Source organism: Eschscholzia californica, unplaced genomic scaffold (genome assembly GCF_041429995.1).
Source record: "Eschscholzia californica isolate CP2 unplaced genomic scaffold, dmEscCali1.0.p SCAF_5, whole genome shotgun sequence".
Taxonomy (NCBI): domain Eukaryota; kingdom Viridiplantae; phylum Streptophyta; class Magnoliopsida; order Ranunculales; family Papaveraceae; genus Eschscholzia; species Eschscholzia californica.
This window is the reverse complement of record NW_028238472.1, coordinates 18,744,874-18,772,084: the sequence shown is the minus strand read 5'-3', so window position 1 is coordinate 18,772,084 and position 27,211 is coordinate 18,744,874. Positions and strand designations below refer to the sequence as shown.

At 36.1% G+C, this 27,211-nt stretch overlaps 3 protein-coding genes across 6 annotated transcripts; 1 reads left to right on the top strand and 2 right to left on the bottom strand.

Moving 5' to 3' along the window:
• Positions 1-710: 710 nt before the first annotated feature.
• On the top strand, positions 711-3,335 carry LOC147537640 (Myosin heavy chain-related protein). The gene has a single exon (XM_086641043.1). It carries the CDS (start codon positions 711-713, stop codon positions 3,147-3,149), a length of 2,439 nt encoding a protein of 812 aa, XP_086497169.1. The 3' UTR covers positions 3,150-3,335.
• On the bottom strand, positions 2,195-6,466 carry LOC147537639 (pentatricopeptide repeat-containing protein At5g08510-like). Of its 4 annotated transcripts, none has more exons than XR_015225366.1 (4): positions 6,424-6,458; positions 4,542-5,564; positions 2,518-4,320; positions 2,195-2,442 (listed from the first exon to the last, which is right to left on the bottom strand). XR_015225366.1 is itself a non-coding variant. In XM_086641044.1 (3 exons), exons 2-3 carry the CDS (start codon positions 5,350-5,352, stop codon positions 3,374-3,376), a joined length of 1,758 nt encoding a protein of 585 aa, XP_086497170.1. In that variant the 5' UTR covers positions 5,353-5,564; positions 6,424-6,466; the 3' UTR covers positions 2,195-3,373. The 4 variants fall into 4 exon arrangements, 2 of the variants coding, with proteins under 2 accessions (XP_086497170.1, XP_086497171.1); XR_015225367.1 differs by lacking the exon at positions 6,424-6,458 and having other exon boundaries at positions 4,542-5,362; positions 5,415-5,453; XM_086641044.1 differs by having other exon boundaries at positions 2,195-4,320; positions 6,424-6,466.
• Positions 6,467-11,154: 4,688 nt separating this feature from the next.
• Positions 11,155-16,145, bottom strand: LOC147537638 (O-fucosyltransferase family protein). Its single transcript, XM_086640576.1, has 12 exons — positions 15,612-16,145; positions 15,242-15,340; positions 14,951-15,050; positions 14,789-14,856; positions 14,454-14,542; positions 14,191-14,371; positions 13,974-14,102; positions 13,751-13,884; positions 13,440-13,653; positions 12,377-12,561; positions 12,199-12,294; positions 11,155-11,717 (listed from the first exon to the last, which is right to left on the bottom strand). Exons 1-12 carry the CDS (start codon positions 15,765-15,767, stop codon positions 11,570-11,572), a joined length of 1,599 nt encoding a protein of 532 aa, XP_086496702.1. The 5' UTR covers positions 15,768-16,145; the 3' UTR covers positions 11,155-11,569.
• Positions 16,146-27,211: the final 11,066 nt, after the last annotated feature.

The window sequence follows — 27,211 nt, the reverse complement described above, 5'->3', positions numbered from 1 at the left end:
GTCATTTGACCTGAAAATAGGAGCTGACTACAGGCCGAAAGCTGACGTAGTCGGCTCCTACTGGTCCAGGCAGGTGGAGAGAAAAACGTCTGGACCAACAGGGACCGGTCACATTAGTTTTCAGTTGTAGTCGGCTAATTTTCATTACCAATTATTGTCGAGTGGACAAGATCAAACAATAACTCTCTTGTGAAGGGCAATGTAACTAAAAAAGGTCATTAGAAAAGGTCGTTACAATAGATCAACGACTTTTTGGATCTCTCTTTTTTAATTTTAACTAACTATCTCTCTCTAAAATTTTCCTGGTTCTATCTTCTTTCTCGTCCTATTCTTTTGGGTCCCTTCTAATAATAGAATGCATGAACATAGATTAAATCGCCATTAACGGATACAAAATCGATATCTAAAGATGGTGGGTGACTTCTAAAACCAAGTATTAATTCTTCCACTCTCCTCTTTATTTGGTTCTAAATTTAGCTTATATCTAAAAATTCTACTTTCCTGTTTTCTCCATTTCTCCACCATTTTGGATTCCCTGCTATTTTATCCTTACCTTTCTGTTTTAAATTGGCTGTTTCTTTTAGATTTGGGTTTCTGAAAATTGCAGAAAAACATATTCTAAGAATCGAAAAACTCCCAAATTTGGTTCAAGGATTTTATTGTACTTAATTTGAAATTAAAAAGAAGAAAGGGTTGTCATAGGATCAGAGATGGGGCAATTTGTTGATGATCTTCAGAATGATTTACAGAGAATAAAAGAACAGTTAGCAGCTGTAGAAGAAGAGAAAAGTCGTGTTCTCGACGAACTTGGAGAAATGAAAAGAGTCTCAAATGCAGCTAATATGAGACTAAGTGAGGTACTATCAGAACAAAATCAAACAGAAAATAGTTCAGTGATGGAGAATTCTTTAGTAACTGAATTGGAACAAGTTAGTGTTCTTTCAGCTCAGAAGAGAGATCAAGCATGGCAGCTCGAACTCGAAGCTGTTCAAAAACAACACGCGTTAGACGTTGAAGCTTTAACACATGATCTTGTAGAGATACGTAAAAAACTAATCGAGACGACCGAAGAGAAAGATGCTGCTTGTAAATTGGCAGAGGAGGCCCGATATATCGCTCGAGCTAATGTTAGGAAGACGTTGGATCTCTCTGCCGAGTTAAGTTTGGTGAAGGAAGAATTAGACGATTCCAGCGAAGATTTAGAGATTAGAGAGAAGGATATCGAAAATCTCAAGCTTGAATTGGAAAAAATGAGGCAGAGAGAGACTGAAGTTGCAGAAAAAACAGCCATTTTTGAGAAAATGGTATGGGAGCTTAATAATACAAAAGAGTTGGAGTCTAAAACTAGAGATTTATTATCCGAAAGCCATTTAAGAATTCAAATGCTCGAGAGTGAATTGGATAAAACGAAGGAATCGGAGAGAATATTAACCGATTCATTGCTTTGTAAAATGAAGGAGCTTGAGAATACCAAGGAGACGCTCGAAGAATCGAAGGTTGAGGTTAATTCTCTTGAAAAGAAGGTCGAATATATGGAGGATTTGCTTGCTGAAACTAATAGAGAACTTGATATATCTCATCAGAATCTTGAGAAAGCAAAGTTTGACGCCGATTCAATGAGAGAGAAAGTTGGGACTCTCAGGTCTAAGCTTCATTTGGTAAAAGAGGACCTTGCTCGTGCTCATGAAGGAGAAGAACTCGATTCAACAAAGGCGACCAGTTTAATTCAGGAGGTACGAGTACTTAGAAATGAACTGAAAGCAGCTACTGAAGCAGAAGAGAACAGCAAGAAGGCCATGGACGAAATAGCCTTAGTTATGATCGAAGTCTCAAGAGAAAACAAAGAGATAAAAGAACACCTTTGCTCGAACCAAATTGAACTAGAAAATGCAAGAGAAGAAGCAGAATGCTTAAAGAAGATGCTTAAAAGCACAGAGGAGAAGTTTGAAGAGCTCTTAGATGAAGCCAGAAAGGAAACTAAACAGTATAAAGATGAGTCTGAGAGATTGAAATTAGAAGCGGACGATTCAATCTTGTCTTGGAACGATAAAGAACTTGGGTTTGTTAATTGTATCAAAAGAGCTGAAGAGGAAAGTGCAGCTTTAAAACAAGAGAATAATAAACTGATAGACTCATCAAAAGCTGCAGAAAAACAGGCCAAGATAGCAAGAGAAGAAAATTGCAAGCTAAGGGATATACTAAAACAAGCCATTAATGAAGCTTCTGCAGCGAAAGAAGTTGCCGAGATTGCAAGAGCCGAAAATGTGCAACTAAAAGACAGTTTATTCGATAAAGAAAAAATGCTGCAGGTTCTTGTACAAGAAAATGAGCATCTAAGACTCAACGAAGCAGCAGCTTTTGAAAATATCAAGGAGCTCAAGAGATTGCTATCTACTGCATCAAAAATGGATACCATGACAGAAGATACGCACGTGGGAGGCACTGTAGAGGAACAACACTCGATCACTAAGGAGCAAAAGTCAATCCTTAAGGAAAGTAGTTCTAGTAAAAAATTACCTGAAGTCCTCTCGCTCAAACTCGAGGAAGTCAAAGTCCCACAAGGATACGAAGAAGAAGTTGAGGATTCCGAAGAAGATCTGCTCAAGGGTTCAATATTCGATGTTGCTGATTCACCAAATGCACCACCACCAAAAAATCACAGCCACAGGAAAACACCTTCTCTGGCTTTTTCAGATGATGATAAGCATGTAGGAGAAGTTATCAAGGAACAAAACTCGGCCGTCAAGAAACAAAACTCAATCCTTAAGGAACATAGTTTTAGCAAAAGAGTAGCTGATGTTCTGCGTCTCAAACTTGAGGAAGTGAAAATCCCACATGGACATAAGGAAGAAATTGAGGACCCGGAAAAGGCTGAGATGCTCAAGGGTTCAATATTCGACGTTGCAGATTCACCACTTGCACCATCATCAACAAATGACAACCATCACCAACTCCATAGATTACCTTCTCCAGCTTTTACAGATGAAGGAGAGTCATTAAACTTCGAAGAATTTGATATGCTAGATGGCTCTCAGCTTGATGATGACAATGACAGAAGCTCACAGAGAAAGAAAAAAGCTTTGTTACGCAGATTCGGAGATCTTATCAGGAAAACTAGCTTCCACAGGAAAGAGCCATCCATTGGCTAGAAGGCTTGTAAGTTTAGCTAGCATTTTTCTACTCACGATTTTGATCAGACATAGTATTGCTGTGTTTTTAGTTTCTTTCACAGATTGGAACTTGTAATCAAGTATATTTTCAGTATTTGAAGTCAAAGACAACACTATAGATCACCTTAGGAATTTACGAATCCCCGGTTGATCTTTTTTTCTTGAGACCATTTTCTACGTTTTGACATGTATAAGTCATAGTCCTAAAATAATACAGCATCCTCAAAATCATCTGCCATCTTCATTTGCATGGCAATACTGCCAAGCTCTGAATGAATATCGTTGATTTCAGGATGTGATATGTCCCCACCTAAGAAAACATGAACCTTATTCCCTATCTCCGTCCAACTATACCCCGGTTGTTTCCTAACTCCTAGTTCTTTCATCAACAACCTAATTCTTGTTACCTCCTCCCACATGCCAGAAGCCGCATATATATTTGACAATATAATATATGCTCCAGAATTTTGAGGCTCCAATTTCACAAGTTCCTTTGCCGCCAACTCCCCTAATTCTACATTTAAATAAGCTCGACATGCCCCTAGAATAGCACCCCAGACCCCAGCATCAGCTTCAAAGGGCATCTCTTGGATAATCTCATAAGCTTTCTCTAATTTTCCACCTCGACTTAATATATCAACCAAGCATGAATAATGCTCAGCTCTTGGTACAACTTTATAATCTGACACCATTGAATCGAACCAAACTATGCTTTCCATCACTTTTCCTGCATGCCCACATGCAGAAAATATACCAAGGAATGTTACACCATCTGGTTTAAGGCCATGGAGACCCATTTCAGAGAACGAACTTAGAGCTTTCTCATAGTGGCCATGCTGCGCATACCCGGCTATGATTGTGTTCCAAGAGACAAGATCTGGAGTTTCAATTTCTTCAAAAACTAACTCAGAACCTTGGATACTACCACATTTACTATACATGGTTATCAGGGTATTGGATACAGAAATGTTCGAGTTCAAACCCATCTTAATAACAAGCACATGTGTTTGACTTCCTTCTCTTAGGGATACGATACTTGAACAAGCAGTAAGAACTGAAATTAGAGTAGAGTGGTCTGGTTTCATACCCTTACCACGCATATCTACATAGAGTTTTAGCGCTTCTTCACCATCCCCATTTTGTGCATACCCTGACAAATGTGAAAACCATGTTAGTGTAATTTCATCAGCTATATACTCAAATACGTTCCAAAAGATAGACAATTTCAAGAAAACAATTAGTCGAGTATGCTTATGGTTTCAATCGTGTTTATGTCTATATTGTTGTTGAAGTAACAAGTTCTGAATTTGTTATGGCTACTTGCTCAAACATAGAGGCAACTTACGAAGAAATACAGTCAAATGGTAGTACCTGCAATCATGGCATTCCAAGAAACAAGATCTTTATACTGAATTCCTTCAAACAAGCTTCTCGCATTTTCCAACTTCCCTTCCTTACAATATCCCGTTATCATCGCAGTAATTGCGACAACATTCTTCTCAGGCATCAGATCAAACAAATCTCTCGCTTCATCGAATTTCCCATTCTCCACGTACCCACTGATCATAACAGTCCAAGAAACCGAGTTCTTTCTCGGAATTCTATCAAACAAAGCCCGCGCCTTCTTAACCTCTCCATTTTGAGCATACCCATCAATCATTGCAGTATAAGAAATTACATTTCTTACAGGCATTTCTTCAAACAGGTTTGTAGCTTCATGAATTCGACCAAATTTAACCAACCCAGAAATCATAGCATTCCAAGAAGCAGTATTTCTCTCAGGCATTTTATAAAAATACTCACAAGCTTCATCAATTCTCTCATTCTCAACACAACCAGCAATCATCGAATTCCAAGAGATGATATTCTTTACCGGCATTAACTCAAACAATCTCTTCGATTCATTGAGAAACCCATTCTGCCAGTACCCAGTGACTATAGCATTCCAGGAAACAACGTCTCTTTCAGGCATTTTATCAAATAGATTACGAGCAACTTCGAGTTTTCCAGATCGAAGAAGAGACCCGATTTTGACATTATAAGTATAAATTTGTTCTGTAGAGATTGTTCTAATGGGTAGTTGAAGGAAATGGCGGGAAGAATATTGGTCGAATCGATTGAATGTTTGATAATTTAGAATTTGAATCTTTGGTAGATGTGACGCCCAAGTACGATGAAACATGGGTTTCTCTCTTGCGTTTGATAATCTAGAGTTATTTTGTACCAAAGGGCCGTCATAAATACTCTTGTATTAAGATTTTTTTTTATCTTTTATCTGACCACAAGAGTCATTGCAAGGAATTGATATATTATAAAGAGATAATGTAAAAATACACTAAAACACATGAATTGAGTAGTATAGTGTAACAACCTGATTTTAAGACATTCTGAGTCCTTAAGGCCATGTTTGGCGCGCGGGAATCGCGTGGGAATGGAATGTGATTCTTGGGAATCACAATCCTGATATTGTTTGGCTCGCGGGAATGCAGTGGGAATCTTATTCCCGGGGGAATAGAATTCCCTCAAAATGGGGTAATAGCAAACCCAGGGAGGGGGGTGGGTTTGTGATTCCCATTCCCGGGAATGCTTTGTTTTAATATTTATAGACCAAATTATCCTTAATAAAATATTAGAATGACTATTATTAAAATCGTCCTCCACACAATATCACAACTAAAAAAATTAACAACCTATGGTTAGCCACCACCATAGCAATACTTTCTCTCGCTCAAATGTAACTCTTTCTCCCTCTCTAGTTTTTTCTCTCTTCTCTTGTTCTTTTTTCATTACAATCGATTTCATAATGTTTAAAAAGAAAAAAATTTAGCCATGACCTTTATTTATTTTAAATAATTTTTTTTTAAATGGCCAGCGTCCCTCGAACCTTTGACCTCCGAAGTGGAAGATTATACCTTTTACGACTCCAACCAAAGGTTGTTGGCATTTTAGATACTATTTAATTGGTGTGTCATGTTACTATTTCATATCTGCAATTTTGAATAAATAATACTGATTAAAGTACATGATAAAATTGACGTTTTATTTATGTAGTTTAAGGATATAATAGGAATTTTACAAAAAATTATATTCCGATTCCTACACGAACCAAACACCAAGTTAGGAATCTATCAGGAATCGAATTCCTATTCCTGGCCAAACCAAACATCAAACTGAATGATCTGCTTCCCGGGAATCGTGTTACGGGAATGTGATTCCCGGGAATCACATTCCATTCCCGTCCGCCAAACATGGCCTAAAGGTTTAATATCAACTCTTAGAGGTCATCCTAATGGTTTAAGTCCATTTAATCTACCTTTACTTTATTTATACCAAAGTTCAAAGATTTCAAGATTTTGACTTCCATGAAATCGAATCTAAGACCTCTGGATTGCGGAGTGGGAGTCAAACTACTACATCAAGAGGTGGTGGAAACTAGATAATGAGTTCGGAGCATGATTTTTAACTTGTTTGAGTTTGAGACATATACCAACGTTGACTACAATCACTGTTTGTATTTAGCTATCTGTTTGACCTTAGTGTTATAGGTAATTCCACGTTTATCATTAGCACTCAACTTGACCTCACTCAAAAGCTAAAAGAAATTAGAAAAAAATAACAAATAGAAATAGTAAATATTGTAAAGCTTTTTGTGCTGCGCAAACACAAAGAGGGGAGGAGCTTCATCTTTTCCTACCAGTATTTCAGCATTATAAAGTCGAACGGGATATGTAACGTTAGGGTGAAAGAAAAGTATCGACATTAGCATTTGGATCAAGAGATTTTTCGTTATTGGGTCTGGATCATAGACTATCTGCAGTTGACTAGAGACGGTCGTTAACAACCGTTTCTAGTCAACAAGGTCAACTATTAGTATGTGAACCAAACCCAACAACGAGCAAACCCTTGACGCAAATGCTAATGTGGGTAATTTTTTTAACCCTAACACTAAATATCTGTTTACCTTTTAATCATTGAAACATTGGCGTCGGAACCGTCTCTAGTCAACTTTAAGATTCACATCAGATTCATCAAGTGCGAGATATACATCCCATGAATAATCATAACACAATTTCAGTAATGATTGAAGTATACATTCAAAATTCAAGGGAGTTACTCTAACTTCCTCATAAAGGATTGATGGAATAAAATAGAGAGAGGGGAGGAAGCGGAGGAAAACATAGAGCCTTCAGAAAATTGACAACCTGTTAAAACATCATCATAGTGATAAAGATCTTCGTCAACAAACCCTTGCGACAACATTGTGATGATCCTCCAAAACCTACTTCACACCCCACTAAAAAGATAAAAATAAGGAAAGACGTGTGCCATGAGAACGGAAAGAATGTGTTCTAGAGAATTTGTAGGGAAAAGAACCCTATGTTTCGAGCCACTAGTAAAATAATTTTTACATCAGAAAGACGAAATGATTTGAGGGCGTGCATTAAGTGCAGAATAAAACATGAGTTGACTCAGCTCGCAGAGTAGTTAGAACATATCTCTACGGGAAAGATACACTTACAGTGAATGCTCAGAGATGAATCTATAGTAAGCCCTCACGCAATATCTGAATGTGAAGCTTAAAATTGAACCTTTATCTAGAAAATAAACCATTTCTAAGATTCAATTTTTAGTTTAGAAATGTTGTGTTCTAGATGTTGCCTACAAATGCTAGGATAGGTCACATTTTACATTGTCTTACTTTATGTTCCTTGTATGATTGATATATAGAATCCGATGAACATTTATGTATTTGAATTATATTGCAGTTTTGCTAGATTGATCAATATGTTTTATTTTAGCATCATAATTTAATTTTAGGTCAAAAAAAAATAGCAGAATTGCCATTTGGGTCACAGACTAACTGGTTGTTAACGACCATCTCTAGTCAACTTGGTCAATGGTTAGTCTGTGACCAAGTCCCAATGAAGAAGAAATCCTTGACCCAAATATTAATGTTGGTACTTTTCTTTGACCCTAATGTTAAATATTCCAATTGAAAATGTTAATGTCGGTACATTTTGTTGACTCTAACGCTAAGTATCCCAATTGAAAATCTCGTCTTCTCTAGTCAACTTGGAGTTTCTTTTCTTTATACTAGGTTAGTGTTTTGAACTTTTTTTCCCCTCCAACTCGTCTTCTGTCTCAAATTGATAATCTAACTATTTTGAAAAACTAATAAAGTCATAGTTCCCAAATTAAAAATTCTAATTCTCATATTTGAAAATCCTAATCTCTGATTTTGAAAACCTTAAGGTCATGTTTGGCACGCGAGAATGGAATGTGGTTCCCGGGAATCGCTTTTCCATAACTGATTTCTGGAAATCAGATTACTTTAGTTTGATGTTTGACTTGACCAGGAATATGAAATATGAATTCCATTCCTGATAGATTTTTGCCTTAGTGTTTGGTTCGTATGGGAATAGGAATGTAAATTGTTTAAAAAAATCATGTTATATCCTTTTTACTTGAACTGCATAATTATAGTGAATTTTGTTATATATATTTTAGTTAGTATTATTTATTGAAATTTGTAGATATGAAATAATAACGCGATACACTAATTAAGTTGTATTTAAATATTTGTTTAGAATAAATAATTAAAGGTATCGGCTAAATTTTTTCCTTTTTAAACGTTATGATTTGAATGAACAAAAAATGAGAGAAGGAAAAAACTAGACATAGAGAGGGTGTGGGTGTATGTGAGAGTGAGAGACAGAGTTGTTATGGTGGTGACTTAAATTATAGTTAAGAAAATAGTTAAATATTATGAAAATGACGATTTTAATATTAGTCATTATAATATTTTATTAAGGATTATTTTTTCACAAATATTAAACCGAATCATTGCCAGGTATGGGAATCACAACCCCCCCCCCCCCCCCCCCCCCCCCGGGTTTGCTATTACCTCATTTAGGGAGAATCTCATATTTGGAAGAATAGGATTCCCCCTCCATTCCTGCGAGCCAAACAGTAGTCAGGGTTGTAATTCCCATGAATCACATTCCCCCACTTGATTCCCTCACGCCAAACATGGCCTAATAGGTACTCTCACAAAAATAATATTTGAGTTTCACATAAAAGAAAGGCCGCCGATTTGGGGAAATAAGAACACTATCCGGAGTGAAATTTTTTAAAGGGAAGATGTCAAATTTAGAAGATTTCTGGGGAAACAAATTTTAAGGAGAAATAAAATATTTCTTGTTCTTAACTCCGACCACCATCACCTGTACTGTTTTTCTCCTATTTTTTCTTCCTCCTCTCTCTCTCATTGTCTATCTTTTTTTCTCTCGAAATACAAAAAGTCAGGAAACGTACCTAGTCCCTATCATCCATTTCTCAACAGAGTAGTTGACAGGTAGGTTGGTCTACCTCTTCTTCCCCCCTTTCTCTCTCTAGACTAGACTATACTCTTTTTCTAAGAATAATGTTTGTTTGTAGAGAAGAGAGGGGGAGAGGGAGAGAGAGAGAGAGAGAGAGAGAGAGAGAAGAGAGAGAGAGAGAAGAGAAATGGGATTGTTCTCCAACAGAATTGAAGAAAGCCAGATCAAAGTCGGAGATCATATCTACGGTTGGAGAATTCTCTATACCTACTCTCATCACGGTTTATTCTCTTCCCCTCTTTTCTTCATTCTTCTTTGTTTCTCTTTTGTTGAGCAATGTCAATTCTTCTTCTAAACATTCCTAATCATTCAATGTGGGTTATTTCTGTAACGTTTTTTTTACTTCATTTGAATTATTTTGGGTTTTCATCAAAATAATAATACCATTTCTAGTCCATTTCTCTTTATGGGGTTTGCCTAAATGTGTTTAGTGAGAGAGAGAGAGAGAGAGAGAGAGAGAGAGAGAGAGAAATGTAGTTTGAGACAGAAAGAGTGATAGATACATAAAGAGAGAGTGAGAGTTAACGAGAGAGAGAGAGAGAGAGAAAGAGAAAAATGATGATGGTGGTGGCCGGATTTGGTGATCGGAAAATGAGAGATAAGAGAAATATTAAAAAAAACATTTAAGGTTGCCTTGTGAATTCGGTGGACTCGTACCGAATGATCTCTTGTGAATTCGGTAGGCTCGTACCAAATTCACAAGGTGGGGTCTTTTGACAAAAATGGGGAGCCCCTGTAAAACTTCCCATAGATAATTGACATGATTGATTCTGAAGCGAGGGTTTAATGGATTGTAGTTTTTGGATGCTTCTTCTCTGTAAGATGATTTCCATCTTAACCTGATTCATTGGTCTTCACAAAACGTTCTTGCAGTAGGACTAGGTACTTGTGGGTTATCTTTTGACAAATTACTAGGGTTCCATACTCGATTGAGGGCTCCACTGTAAGCTTCTATCGAGGGATCCAAAGATCAAATGAAGGAGAGATGGTAGGGGCAGACAGAGGAAGTGGTGGCGGTGGCCGGAGGAGGGTAGAGGACAAGAACAAACAAATTCTAAATGATGGTTGCCGATCGGTGACCGGTCGACCTCCAACGACCGGCAAGAAGAAAGTGGTGAAGTAGGGAGGAATAGAGTTTTGAAGGGGCGGTCGACCTCCAAGGACCGGCAAGAAGAAAGTGGCAAAGTAGGGAGAAAAAGAGTTTTGAGAGGGTAAAAAAATAGGAAAGCTAAGTTAGTCGTTTAAGTTGAATGACTGAATGACAGAAATTAAAATAGAAGCTAGCCATCTCTAAACGGGCCATTTTGGTGAGTTGGTCATCCTTAGGGGGCCAAAATAGAGTTAACTCAAAACCAATAAATTTGACGTTCGAATGTGGTTACCTTTGAGTGCACTCTACTTACCTGATGGCTTATGAATCATGGGTTCTGCTCTTGACTGTCTTGAATGAAGATATTGACTATGATCATGGTTGACAAGAGTTAAAATGTAAGTTTATATATAAGCAAACGGTCTCATTCACAGAACCATGTGGGTGATAAACTTTCTTGACTCATATTAGAGCAGTGATGGTGGGACATTACGAAAGAACAGAAACAGTTGAATGACGAAAGAACATGGAAATTTATTATTTTTCTTATAGTATTGCTGTTCTCTGGGGGCAGGTACCGATCGATGGGAACTAATTACACGTAAAATAGTGGAACATGAATTTCTCTTTTCTTGGAATCATTAACCCACAGCGGAACCCCTCCCCCAACAACACCCTGGACCTAACCCTAGATTACATTGTAATAAATACTATACTATATGAATGGCCTTCATCTCGCTCTCTCTCCATCTACATATGAATTTTTACTTACCAAGCTATACACTCAGGATACACGGGGCAGAAGCAGGAGCAGCTCTAGCAGAGAACCGATGAACCCCACCAGACACCAAGAAGACCTGAGTTGCTTCCTAAAAAGAATAACTTTGATTTGTTTTCTGTACTTCGTCATCTCATCTTATGTATCTATACTATTGTAAAGAAATGTTCACACTTGGTGGTTGCTTCCTACATAAACAATCCGGCAATGGATTTACATAAAATGCCTCTTCTGACCGAAATCTCTCCATACCCTTGGTTCCTGAGATTGGTCCTTTCCTCTTTCTTGGAGACCCTTGCCTGCCCAAAACAAGAAACAATGTATAAGATGATATGCCCATTTGTTAAGATTAGCCGTTGGGACTCAAGCATAGCTCGGCCAAGTACGAGCAGAAACCATACAACTCAGTCAGGAGTCACTCTGCTGAACACTAAGCCCATTACATATACACATACAATATTATATGAAATGCTATCCCAAACCCAACTACTTGGATATGAAATGCTACCATAGACTGGATAAAGAGGTTATGTATGGTGCTAACTGACCAAGGGAAGATCTTAATTCATTCACTTTGGAGTGAAGTCCAAATTAAACTAATATAAACAACCGAAATAATTTTGACTGAGTACACTAATTTCTTCACTGATGAGTTTCTCAGTCATTGGGATATGATATGAAAATTATAAAGAATATATAGTCAAAGACTCAAATATGTAGTAAGCACACATTCCGTCATTGTCTACCAAAAAGTATGAAGGAACAAGAAAGTGAACATACCGTCTTTTATGGATTTCTACAATTCGATCAGATAAACCCCTTCCTTCTTTTAGGGATCCTTGTTCGACTTTGTCAAACAAATGGACAAGTGCTTTCCTGGTACAGGTAGCGAAATCCATATTCTTAGATATACAAACTTCAAATGATATGCACGCCTTAAAGTTACAAAATTTCTTACCTGTCTGGGGAAATTGTTTTCCTATGCCCCAGAAATCGTCTATGACCTTCGACTGCCCTAGCCATGTTTCCGGAGTATGAAGGAATAAAAACATCACTTTCTACTGACACGATGTAGTCAAGAGCCGCCATCTGGGATGCATGACATGTAAAAGGTTCGAGTTCCTCGACAGACAATAATTTTTCCTGCCAAAGAGTTTCAGGGTAAGAAGGATACTTAAGCTTGTGCAGGTAGAAGAACAATGGATATCTAAAATTTCATATTTATACTCATAACTCGCTAAATAATTCATGACAAATTTCAATTTGCCAACGAAATAAAAAAAAAATTACTGAAATCTCGATAACTCAAATGAAGTAACGAGCTACTAAATCTACTAATTCGTCTCTGCAGACAAAAAAAAAGGCATAGTCCCCAACACTTCCATGTCGGGTGATTTTTATGCTTCCTCAAAGCCTTAATATCTCGAACTAGTAACTAGTTAAAGTAGACAAAAAAATGCTCATAGAAGATAGACGGGAGAAAGAAATAAAGCCGAAACAAAATCCTTCTATTCAATCTTTTGTGGAAATTGTGAATTTGCGATCAACTGGGAAACTGTAACTTTGTGGTAATCCTTTTATCAGCATTTCCCTTATTTGATATGCTTCCTAGTTCCTCCTTTCGCAGGGACAAACAGACACCAATACATCAGAAGGAGAATCTTTTTTATTAGTTATGCATATCAGAAGACACTGAGAAAAGACTATCATCATGGGAGATGCAAACATGAATACATGATTAACTGCAAAAGAAGAACAATTACCAAAAGGTAAACTGGGAAGTACTCATTTTTGTCTCACTCTACCCAACCCAAATTAAGATTTTTTCTGAAGGTTCTGAAGAGCTTCAAATTATAATACGTACACTGAGAAGAGTAAAAAGGCATTCGAGAAGATGTGATGCCATGCTAAACAAATTTCTATCACCATGCACACAAATAAGAAACAGTAACGTATTCTACAATCACATATTTCCAGCAATAGTAAAATATGAAATTATAGGATTTGAATCCACTACATACCTTGCTCATCAGTAATGGAAAACGAGATAGGAGATTAGCCATATGCTTATCCCCACCATATATATCGCCTGCAGCAATATATATTGGTGTATTTGATGAATATCCCAAAGCCGTGAGGAACATCCCAACCTCATTTGGAGTCAAAGGGCAATATCCTTTGGACCTCTGTTCCTGAGAATCAATGTCTTTCACCTTCCAGTATGACGTGTTCTGTCTGCAAGAGAAATAAGTTTCTGACGAAGTACTACTAAGAAGGAAGCTTACCGTCTAATAGTGAAAACAGGGTTGAAAGAGCCGTATAAACATCTTACCTAATCATAGTCAGCTCATCTGCTTCCAATGGAGACAAACCATGCGTACATCCGCTAAAAGCGAGCATATCTTTCTCATAACGTAAATGCAAAGCAATGTAAGGACCATACGACCTCATTCTGTCCACCAATAACTGCGAAGTCGATAAATACATGGTCGTTTAATAAAAGGTGCCACCAGTCCTCTAAGATGTTGAAAAGATAGTCAGATTTGATTAGTTACTTTTCCTGCTTCCTCAATTGGAGGGGAAAAACGGAGGGCATCGTAAAGAACACGACAGCGTAGCTTCTGAATATCTGGAGGTAGATTATTATTAGCTAGGCGAGAATCGGATTTCGCTGCTCGAATAATCTATATGAAAGATGTTTGTATGTCAGTAACTAGAAATAAGAAATCCATACAGTAACATATAAGAAAGAAGTTTTCCTAGGGCACGAACCTGATAATCATCCCACATTCGAGCTATTTCATTTTGGTAGTATTCTATACCAGACCAGCTTCTGAAATACTTGACTGCTCTAGTAGCAGAAGCCAGTTGCTTTGGAAGCTTTTTAATAATTCTAACATCTTTAGCCAGAGCACTTATAAAATGATCTCGATCAAAGACGTCTTTGAAAGTACTGCAAGACAAAAGAATACAAATGATTGGCGTCTCATTCATGTTAGCTCATGTAAGAAATTTAAACATGAAAAACTTCGCACCTAGAATCTTGCCAAAACGATCTTTTATCAAGTTCTGGAATAACAAGAGTTGCATTTATAATACGAGCCACAGCTACCATGTCACATATCTGCATTGAAAATGAGATTGTCTTCAGTTTTGGGTGATGCATGTTACTTGTTATTAGATTCTACTTCATAACAAAATAAAACACCGCGGATTTGGATGATAGCACAACAGAGGAAGTACTTCTCGAATGAACTACCAAAAAACATTTCAAAGTGTCATTGGCTATTTCACCAATAAAATTCAGATAGAACACCATGAGAGTAAAATGACTATGATTACCCAGAGATTCAACATGAGAGATGCTTACCCCAGCTCGCATCTGGTTGAGCCCACCATTCGTATGAACGAGCAGGTAACCACGTGACTCTGTAGGAACTACAAACGACACAGAAAAACAATTCATCATTGAAGAACTGAAAAGATTGCAATTTGAGATACTAAATAAAAAAGACTACAACAACCCTCTTACGTGAATAGGATGGACTGGGATCAATACACGGTACGAAATTGTGATTCTGGGGAGGCTTCCAAAGCTTGTCGAAATAAGGGCTTCGATTTTCAACATTCAACTGTCAAATCTAAAGGAGTGAAAACATGAAAGATGCATAACTACTTCGCATAAAACAAACCTATCTACACGAAAACCAAATCTGAACAATGGGTTCAATCCACTTGATATGATATCAGATAGAATCAAACATATATTCTAATCTAGGCAGACAATTTGATTGACAAATAAAATAACTTTAAGCAATATAACCTTGTGAGAAGGAAGAGGAACTTTTGAAAATTGGGGCTGAGAAATCTCCTGAGTCCATCTCAACTCCCCTTTCAATCTCTGATGTCCAATGTCATGTTGCTGCAAATCCCCCAAAAGAAAAAAAAAACAAACAGATCATCCTACTGAAACAGCAATCAGCATGTATTGAAAAATCTTACAAAACCCAAATCCTTAAAGAGAAATTGCAATCAGTGAAGAGAAAGACAACTAATAAATTCCTAATAATAAAAAAATTCAAGTAGATGAATAAAAATGCTAAAAGGAGCACATGAATCTCAAAAGAAGAAGAAAAAAAAACCCTAGAAAAAGAAAGACAAATCGAAATAGATAAAGGAGTAAGAAGTATTACTGAAGGTAGCTTGTATGAATCAGGAAATGGAGTAACTTCAGAAAATAGAAAGATGTGCAAATGAACAGAGAGGATAGCAACTATTGATATCACAAATATTGTGCAAGATATAATCGTCCGAAGTAAGATCAAGGTTCTAGACCTCCTTCTCTGCATCTTTTTCTCTCTCTAAAAATCTCTTTCTCTCTCTCTACAAATCTCTTTCTCTCTCTAAAACCCAAAACCAGAAGAAGAAGGGGCAATCAATCAACCATTTCTGATTCTTTCTTTCTTTCTCTCTCTACAACTTAAATGAGTCGGTTTCTCACTTTCTTGCTTTTCTTTTTTAGTAAAAAACAGACCGTTTTGTGCTGGTCTAGTTTTAGCTTTCTCTTTTTCTTGAAATATAATTTTTACCAGTACTTACGAATCTAAATCTATGATTATAATAAAAACCGTTTCAAAAAGATTAAGATTTTACAGTAGACTAGAGAGAGAGAGAAAAGAGAGGGAACTACAAAAACGGATTTCACTTATCTTCCGGTCTTCTTCTTTGTTCCGGGTATTGTGCCGTATAACAAATTAAAGCACATGATCTAACTAAATCTGGACCGTCTAATTCTTGTGTTTCATTTTACTAGGGTTAAGTTATGTAATCTGAACGGTTAGATTTGATTATGTGGTTCTCTAGGAAGGTAATTGATATTGGGACACCTAATTGTTGTAAAAAGACACCTAGTTTGTGGGACTGTGATGTCCCTGTACCAATTGGTAGTGGGACATCTCCAAAAGTTACCACTCCTCATAAATGATCAAGTGCTTGCTAACTACAATGATATATGCCCATACTTAAACAAACACGTGGCACTTACAAATATTGGGACACGATTACAAAGAAGGTTCACCATCTTTTTTTTTTTTTATGAAGGAGAAGGTTCACCATCTAGTCCATCATTTATTTGGAAAATGAGAAACTGACCCGTCACTGTTCCGGCTCAATCCCAGTGTAAAGAAACTATGTAAGAAAAGCCCAAGATTTGGGCCCAAATACGAAAAAAAAAACCCACTCGGGAATAATAATGTAAAAAAAACCCAATTTTTAAACTGTTGGCAACACTTTTGAAACTATTACAACACTTTTGAAACTGTGACAACATATATAATTATGCGTGAACAAAAACAAATTTGTTCATACATTTACAAAATTGTTGAGAGCAAATACAAAATTGTTGAGAGCAAATTGTGTTTTGTTCAGAAATTTTCATAAATGTTTTGTAATTTCAAATTTTGGGTTTTTTTTGAATTATTATTCCGGGTTGGACTTCATTTGCTATTTTGACCCGAATTTTGGCCTTATAATTTTCCTCTCCAGTGTAAATCCCAGCTGGCTACATACTTCGACCGGAATTGAGTCAGGATAGCGGTCGGACATTGCATCACGGTTGAATTTGTTTTATTTTCGTAAACTATTGTAAATTTGTAAAGATCCATATAATAAAAAGATATGATATCTTTTTCCTTATACTTTCAACTACAATGTGTAAGATTATATTTTTTAAACCTGTCTCTTAAGGGTTGAGATTATATCTCTCAAATTTATTTCTAATTGTATACATTATTATGCCTTTTCAATTTATCAGTAAGATTATAACTACCAAACTATCTCTAAAGAGTGAGATGATAGAAATTTCCTTGTCCACTGCCTGAATTATACTCTCGTCAATGCATATTAAGGAAATTGTACTTTTGCACCGTAAGGAAAGTTGAAGTCCAAACAAAAATTAACGAAATAAATTTTAACTAATTTTGTTATAACGAATTATGGAGTATAAATATGTCATCTTACTCATACGAATATAGAGGAGGGATTTTAATTTATAAATACCACGTCAAATAATTATCGATATTAGTGAGGGAGGAAGATACCATTGAGAAGTCTCCTTGGAGTCTTGGACCCGGCTTCTTTTTAAGAAAGTGACATACGTTTGTAAATGGAGATAGCTATCCAAATGGGGCAAATTGGTTCTATAATTTTGACAACTTAGACTCTGTCAATGCCCTTTTCCACGAGAAACCTAAAAAGCATGTACCAATTCAATTTGCACTCTAATGGAAGACTTGGATTTAGTATTCCGATGGGATACTAAGATTGTATTCTAATGGAAGACTTGAGGTCGTTTTTTTTTTGTTGAAAGAGACTTGGGGTCTTTGGGATGAGAAAAGGAGAAATTTGTATCCAAATGAAAAATTGAGAATGGTCTTTATGGATGGATTAAATCTCCATGAGTCATGAGAGAAACTCTTTCAACAAAAAAATAAAAATGAGAGAAACTCTAATGAGTGGCCAGAAGCCTCACCCAAAAAGAATCTTTCTCAAAACCTTTAGCAATTTGACAAAATTTGTCACTCAAATGCAGAATTTGCCAAACTTACAACTTATCTCAGGACATCTTACCTCTATTTTTCTTAAATTAGTTTAATTACTCTTGATAGCTTAATTTGATCATTTATATTATAAGCGGTTTTTTTTATTTGAAGAAGAAGAAGTATATATTATAAGCGGTTGGCTCTCTAAACACCCAGGTCATTTTCAAAACTATCTATAAGCATTTGCCTTTTTTTTTCAAAAACGAAAAGCATCTAGCTCTAACAAACACCTGATGATCTTTATACGTGATACATTCAGACATCAAATAATGAGTTACAAAATAATTATACTTCGTTAGAAATTTCTTTGACACAATTGATTGAAAAGAAATCTTGTTGATTACTTGTAGATTAAAATGTAAAGATAGCCCACTTAAACTAACAAGTCATCCACATAGAGCACAAAGGTCTAATGCATTTAGCATGACAATTACATTATATCTAACATTCATCACTAAGTGATATGACATTAACAGGCTGCTATTATAAAAGATGGTAAGCAAAAAGTGGTCGACCTGACCAAACTGAATCTGTTGACCTTTGAACTAAATCGAGTCGAATGGAGTTGATCGGTCATTTGATCCATTACCTTCAACCCACGATTTAATCGCACTACCATAAATTTTTTGGGTTGAAACACATAATCAATAGAGTTCTAAACAATATCTTAATCAATTTTATTTAGTTAATTTTTAAACACAGATATGAATTATCGGGAAACATAAATATCAAGCTACAACATACATTTAGTGACTTAAAACTAATTCGCGTATGAAAATGACGAAAAATTGATCTAGAAAAGTATATGAGCAGTTTGGTGAGGTGAAAACATGTCAATCCAAATGTTAAGGAGCCGAGAGAGAAGTCAAAATTGGGGCCTTTTGTGTATAGAGAAAAGCGAAAATAAATACCAAATACTTCTTTAAGAAGGATTTCAGGGATTTTGGGCTTCCAATTTTGCTTGAGTCGAGTGTGAAATTACTATTGGTTTGAGGGGAATTGGCACCAATAAATTTTGCAAGTAAAAGAAATTGTAGTTACATGAATCAACTTTATGTGAATGTAGTCATGTTGAATACAATAAGTCTAGGGAGTCAGTCATTTGGGGACTCCCTATGAACCGTTCAATTCAATTGGACAAAAGGAGAAGGACCAAACCACTTTCTCTGTCTAGAATTTTCCTTGTCTTTTTGTCTAAATGAGTTAGACGGTTCAAAGGGAGTCCTCAAATGACGGGTTCCCTATCCTTTTTTTTGCGATGAAATATATATGAAGCAAACCATAAAACTCTTACAAAGTCAACTAACTTAAAGCGGAAATAAAAAAAATGTACAACATTCCATACTTTTTTCTGGCAATTATTTCTACCCCATTTAGCTAGAGCGTCTGCTTTGGAGTTTGCATACCCTGGGAGCATGACTGAAAATGATGTTTGTGAACTGGTTCTTGAGATCTAGTGACTTAGAGATGATCTGTTTGGATTGCCAGTGTAAATCGTCACTTTGATCATTGATGTAATTGATGATGTTTTGGTTATCACTTTCGATGTGAACATGTTGGAATTGAAGTTGGATCGCCCATAAGATACCGTAGTGTATAGCTAAGCTTTCACATTCTTCTGGATTTTGTCCTCTCACAGTGTCCGCGATGGCTATGATAAAATTTGCTTCTTCATCATGGATAATACACCCTATTCCAGCTGGTTCCGTCAGTTGCATAAAAGAAGCATCCACATTAATTTTGAGAAATGGTGTCGATGAAGGTCTCCATTGTTGTTGCCTTGGCTTTTTCCTTCATTTATTGGTTATTAATGATTCAATTTTGAGTGGCGTGGTGGTCGTATTGTTGATACGGTTGATCATCTGTATAGGAGTTTGTTTGGTGAGTTTGTTTTGGTCGTATTGTTGATACGGTCGTATTGTTTTCAAAAATAGTTTTCGTAATAAAAGTAAAATCACTGTAAAATTTTGGTTATGGGGTATTTGTATCTCTTTCCCTAAGAATGAAATTTGTTATCTCATCGACAAAAAAGAATGAAATTTGTTGTTTATAGATCATTCTAGATCTAAAAAATGAAGACAAATAAATGGTAGCGGGATTTGAAGTTATGAAGTTTGGGTTGCTTGTGATGGTTTTTTGGTATTGTAGCTACAAACTCTGGACCGTATAAATTTGTGTTTACTTTTGTTGAAATCATCATGAGCATACATCTTAAAATTGTAATGTGCTCCTAACAACTATGAATTGTCCTAAAGACACTCTTACATCCACAAAGTCATACAAACTATCTTAAAGGTCATTAATAATTCTTATTAAACACAAAATCAATAACGATAGATTATTTTCATCTCCATTAAGTATGGGTGTGTGACCTCTAATTTTTAAATCGGATGCAGTAACCCACCAAAAAGACCTAAATAATTAGAACACTTTTTATGAATGATCAAGGGATGAAAAATCGCAGGAGAAAGATGCATTTGAGTTGGCATGAAAGTAACTGTCACGAAAAGTTTTTCTCCCTCGTTATCTTTTTTTTTTAAATGAAATACGTTATTCTACGTTAGTCATTATATGACATTTATACACCACCAAAATGTGATAAATACGATACCTGTCGAAATTAAACTACAAATGAAAAAAATTTGGAATTTATGTTAACACTTTCAATCACTTTCACAACCAAGTGTCAACTAACCTCAAATTAAAAAAAATGGATGTGCATGAGCGTGACAGAATGTCAGATTGAATAGAGTTCTTTCTAGTTTTGACAAATTAACCAATATACTAGAGTCAATGACTCTGATCCCCTTATTTTTTTTTGAACAAAACATAACATCTATACCATATTAGATAAGTTTGTTACAATCATGTTATGATGAGAAGAGTTGCAATTAGGAATACATGATGAGTAAGACACACCGGAGTTCCTAGAGTTTATAGCCAACTGACGTGCTTTGCTATTTAACTTTCTACATACATAAGAAAAAGAAATAGAAGCGAAAGAAAGCGATCGAGACTTGATTTCCTTAGTGGTTGACCTTGCTGTCCAGTGTAATGAATTTTTGTACCCATTCAAAAAGCTACTAAGGTTGAGAGAGTCTCCTTCCAAAATCAGATGTTTGACCCCATGTTCTCAGTCCACAAAATAGCTCTCAAATTTGCTTAACTTTCACTTTCATCTTGTAAGAGCTAGGGTTTCGAAAGAGATAGAAGATGAAAACAGACTCTCTAGGGTTTTTACTCTAAAGTAATACAAAGGGTAAAATAGTCTTTGTGAAGCCCACGCAAGTCCAAGTTTCTCAGTCCAAGTTTAGGAGCACCTCCAAGCTCTCCAGTCAAACTATAGAAGCACCACTTGTACCTGAATAAATAAAGATTAACAAAGTTAGTTATGAACTAAGTTTGTTAATTCTGTTAGTAGTTAATAATTAGTAGTTAAGAGTTAGTTAGAGTTAGTTGTTATCTTCTTCTTTTCTCTAAACTCTATATAAACAAAATTGTAATTGAGATTAAAGTTGATTGAAATAAAATCAAAGTTCTTAGGAAATCTTACATGGTATCAGAGCTCGAGGCTAGATCCAAATACTAGGGTTTTTCTTCAAGAACTTAATAGCAATCAGCAACATTCAACATCTCATACAAAATTCAACATCAAACAAGATCAAATATTAGAATCAAATCAATATTAACAACAGAAGAAAGCTTTAAGCTTTCAATTTCATCATTAAGAAAGAAAGGAAATTAGGTTTTCAGCAGCAACTTACTGTTTTTTTTTCGAGCTTATCACCAAATTCCAAGGATCTTTCATGGCTTCTTTGAATTCAGGTAATCTTCCACCTATATCATCTGTTACTAGCTTTATTACAGAGAAGTTAGATGACTCCAACTATCTCATGTGGAGAGATCAAGTTGAGACACTTCTCAATACTTATGATATGCTAGGTTTTGTAAATGGTTCTATAGAGGAACCACCCCAACTAAAAATAATTCATGGAGTAGAGCAAGTTAACCCTGATTTCCAGCAATGGAGATCCAAGGAGAGTTTTGTTCGATCTTACCTCAAAAGTACCTTGTCAAAATCCATCTATTGTGATACCTATGGATTAAAATCAGCTAGAGAAATCTGGGAATATCTAGACCTCACAAACAATGAGGGTCTTGAGTCTAAGAAAGACCAATTAAGAAAGCAATTACAAAACATCAAAAAGGGAAATTCAACTGTGACAGAATATCTAAGAGAACTGAAGACCATTTCTGATTCTCTGTTATCTGTGCATGATAGGATTTCAGATTCAGAATTAGTAAGATTAGCTTTACAAGGATTAAACTCAGATTATGATCAGTTTGTTATAGCTCTTAGAGCCAACAATGAATTCCTTTCTTTGGCTCAACTAAAGTCCAGATTAGTACAACATGAACAATGGTTATCTACTAAGGAATTAGAACAAGAGGCTTACTATGTCAAGAGAGGGTATCCTAGGCCTTCTAACAGATATAATGGTAGACCCTCTCCTTCATATTACAAGAATCAAGCTACCCATTTTAAGAAAGATAACATTTCATCATCTACTTCTCAAAATCCTCAAGGAAAGAATCATAATCAAAGGGCAGATGATTTTGATTTCTCTTCTGTTCCCTGTGGGATATGCAAAAGATGGGGCCATGCTGCAGGTGTATGCTATTTCAGATATATGCAAAATAAACCACATAGTAGTTATCATACAGAAACTCAACAAGAAGTATCTATGAAAATTGAAGAAAAAATGGAACAAGTGGATCCTCAATCTTATTCATATGCAGATGAACCTCTTCTTGAATGTAATACTGCAGAAGTATATATGTATAGTAGTGATGAGCATGATGAATTTCAAGAATGCCATACTGCTATTGTACTTGAAACAGAAGAAGAATGCTTTATGGATTGTCTATCTGATAGTTTTGACATTGATATGGTAAATGAATGCTATACTGCAACTAATTCAGCAGAAAAATGTTCTAAAGATACTTCTTGGCTAGCTGACACAGGTGCCAGCAGCCATATGACACACACAACAAGCAATTTAACATGTTCTCAGCCTTACAAGGGTTCTGAAGCAGTCATGGTAGGTAGTGGTAAGTTTCTATCTATCACAAACATAGGGAATTCTACATTATCTACCTCCTCTTGCTCTTTTGACCTTAACAAAGTACTATGTGTTCCAAGTTTACAAAGGAATCTATTGTCTATTTCTAAGTTTACAAAAGACAATTCCTGTTCAGTGGAATTCATGCCATGGGGATATTGTATTAAAGATATTTGGTCCAAAAAGGTTCTCTCAGAAGGACCTGTTAAGAACAATTTATATCCTATTGAAGTCAGTAATGGGGTTCTAGAAACTAGGACAGCTGCTCATACTGCTCAAGTAGCTACATCTTATGATACTTGGCATGCTAGACTAGGTCATTCACATTGTGGTGTTATTAAACAACTTCAACAGGAGAACAAGATTACTTTATCTACTGTTATTGATCAAAAACTATGTCAATCTTGTGCTATGGGTAAAAGTAAATGTTTACCTTTTGATTCTTCTTCTACTATATCACAAGTTCCACTCTACTTGGTGCATTGTGATGTTTGGGGACCAGCCCCTATTACCACACCAAATGGGGCCAGATATTACATCTTGTTCCTAGATGATTTCAGTAGATACAGCTGGATATACCCAATGAAAAATAGGTCTGATAGCATCAAATGTTTCACTCATTTCAAGTCAACATCAGAAAACTTACTTAAAACAAAAGTGGTATATTTTCAATCAGATGGTGCTCCTGAATTGAAACAAGGTGATTTCAGGAAATTCTTAGACTCAAATGGCATATTATTCAGGTCTTCTTGCCCTTATACTCCTCAGCAAAATGGGAAGGCTGAGAGAAAGCATAGGCATATCACAGAGTTAGGTAACACCTTATCTCTTCATTGTTCTCTGCCTAAGTTTTTGTGGTTTGATGCTTTTAATACAGCTGTTTACATCATAAATAGAATACCCACACCCATTTTACAAGGCAAAAGCCCTTTTGAGGTCTTATTTCATACTACACCAGAGTACAAATACTTAAGGGTATTTGGTTGTGCATGTTACCCTCACTTAGGAGAACTTAGACAAGATAAGCTAAGTCCCAAGAGCCTACTATGTGTATTTTTGGGTTACAGTCAAGAACACAAAGGATATAGGTGTTATGAACCAACTACAAAGAGAATTTATATGTCTAGACATGTTGTGTTTGATGAAAACAAATTTCCATATGCTAACATCTCCTCCCAACAGTCTAGTAGTGATCAGAATAAACAGCCAATTATTTCTTTACCTCTACCTGGTTTATCAACTAGTCAGTCTAATGTCAATGGAGTAGGGACATCAAATTCAACTTGCTCACCAACTATTCCAAGACATAGGAGCTTGCCCTCTCATGAATTAGGTACACCTAATGATGTCACTAGTACACCAGCTAATTCAGAGTTGCATTCTCAGACTTTACAGTCTGACCAAGTGATTACTAGAGGCAGAAATGGCATAATCAAGAGCAAGCAGCTTCCTGCTGACTTTGTGGCTCATTATTCATCACCTCACATGTTGGATATGGCTTTTCTATCTATCTTACATTTACCTACTGAACCCACAACATATAAAGAGGCAGCAAAACATGAAGAGTGGGTCAAGGCAATGAATGAAGAATTCTTAGCACTTCAACAAAATCAGACATGGTCACTTGTGCCTCATCATAAGTCTATGAACATTCTAGGCTGCAAGTGGGTGTTCAAGTTGAAGCAAAAGAGTGATGGGTCTATTGAAAGATATAAAGCAAGGCTTGTAGCCAAGGGGTTCCATCAACAAGAAGGAGTGGACTATGCAGAAACTTTTAGTCCTGTGGTAAAAGCAAACACTATTAGACTTGTTCTCACAATTGCAGTCACAAAGTCTTGGCTCATGAAACAACTAGATGTTTCAAATGCCTTTTTGCATGGGACTTTGGATGAAGATGTTTATATGATTCAGCCACCAGGATTTGAGCAAAAAGGGAAAGAAAAGTATGTTTGTCATCTTCATAAGGCTCTCTATGGCCTAAAGCAGGCTCCTAGGGCCTGGTACAACAAGTTTGCAAACTTTTTACATGCTTATGGCTTCAATAAGAGTAAAACTGATCACTCAATGTTCTTTTATCATTCTCAAGATCAGATGATGATTCTTCTACTATATGTTGATGACATCATTCTAACAGGCAGCTCAAACACTCAAATTTCAAAGCTAATATCTGATTTGAGTTCAGCATTCAAGATGAAGGATCTGGGAGTTCTGTCTTATTTTTTGGGCATAGAGGTTAACTCAAGTACTTCTCATAAAGGTATATTTCTCACACAAACTAAATATACTCTTCAATTATTACAGAAAGCAAGTATGTTAGAATGCAAACCTTCTAAGCTTCCTGTTGCCAGTGGACAAAGAGTGTCCATTACTGATGGAGAAGTGCTTGAAAACCCCACAGAATATAGAAGTTTGGTGGGTGCTCTCCAATACCTCACCCTAACTCGTCCAGATATATCTTTTGCTGTGAATTACACAGCTCAATTCATGCAAACACCCACAACAGTTCACTTGGTTATTGTCAAGAAGATATTAAGATATCTAAAAGGGACAATGGGTTCTGGAATTAGTGTAGTCCCTGGTAATATTTCTACTTTAATAGCCTATTCAGACTCAGATTGGGCTGGATGCCCTGATTCACGAAAATCAACAGGTGGGTACTGTATTTTCCTTGGTTCAAGTCTGATCTCATGGAGTTCTAAAAAGCAGTCAACAGTAGCCAAGTCATCGACAGAGGCTGAGTATAAAGCATTATCAAATACAGCAACCGAAGTGGTATGGTTATCTTACCTTATGGATGAGCTCAAATGTCCACTGAATCGGCCTTTTAATCTCTTTTGTGACAACATCAGTGCTCAACATCTCGCTTCCAACCCCATCTTTCATGCTCGAACGAAACATATTGAAGTAGATTTTCACTATGTTCGTGATTTAGTATCGAATGGGTCTCTGGTGATTACTCATGTCTCGACGAAGGATCAACTGGCGGATATATTTACGAAGGGTTTACCTTATGATCTGTTCTCTCGCATAAGGAACAATCTGATGACTTTGTCTTTGCCGCCATCATCAGTTTGAGGGGGGATGTAAGAGCTAGGGTTTCGAAAGAGATAGAAGATGAAAACAGACTCTCTAGGGTTTTTACTCTAAAGTAATACAAAGGGTAAAATAGTCTTTGTGAAGCCCACGCAAGTCCAAGTTTCTCAGTCCAAGTTTAGGAGCACCTCCAAGCTCTCCAGTCAAACTATAGAAGCACCACTTGTACCTGAATAAATAAAGATTAACAAAGTTAGTTATGAACTAAGTTTGTTAATTCTGTTAGTAGTTAATAATTAGTAGTTAAGAGTTAGTTAGAGTTAGTTGTTATCTTCTTCTTTTCTCTAAACTCTATATAAACAAAATTGTAATTGAGATTAAAGTTGATTGAAATAAAATCAAAGTTCTTAGGAAATCTTACACATCTATTGATCTAGTGGAAGTGATGTGGGATTCTCCTTATTCAAGTTCAAAGTTGTAGCAGTAATTTTTTTAATTGCAAATTGTAACATTACTTCATCAAAAATATTTATCACAATAAATATTGTGTTACAAAATACATTTTTATTTCTAAAATAGTAATTGAACAGATAACCGTATCTGTGAATTAAAATACGATAAAAACTACCTGAGATATTGTTGAGACTGTTTAGCTGACAATTCGACATATAAAGCTTTTAAATACTATTAATTATTTACCTACAACTCTGAATCAAATTTGAATTTACAAACATCTATTGACGCGTATCAGGAAAGTAATGATTCTAATAAACATGAATTACCCTACCCTGATTACAGCACTTGGAATAGATAAAAGAATTCCTTAATTTCTCATGGCAAACTACTTTTTTCCACTTTTGGTGATCCCTTTTTAGGGTGTCATTTTGAAGCAACCTCCAATTCACATTTTTGGTGACTCAAAAGAAGGGAAAGGGGGAACCCTCCTCACATTTGTCCCATGTCCCGAGTGATTCCCAGGGTCCTTTTGAACCACCTAACAAAAGTCTTTCGTTTCTGTGACGGAGTTACATTCACAAT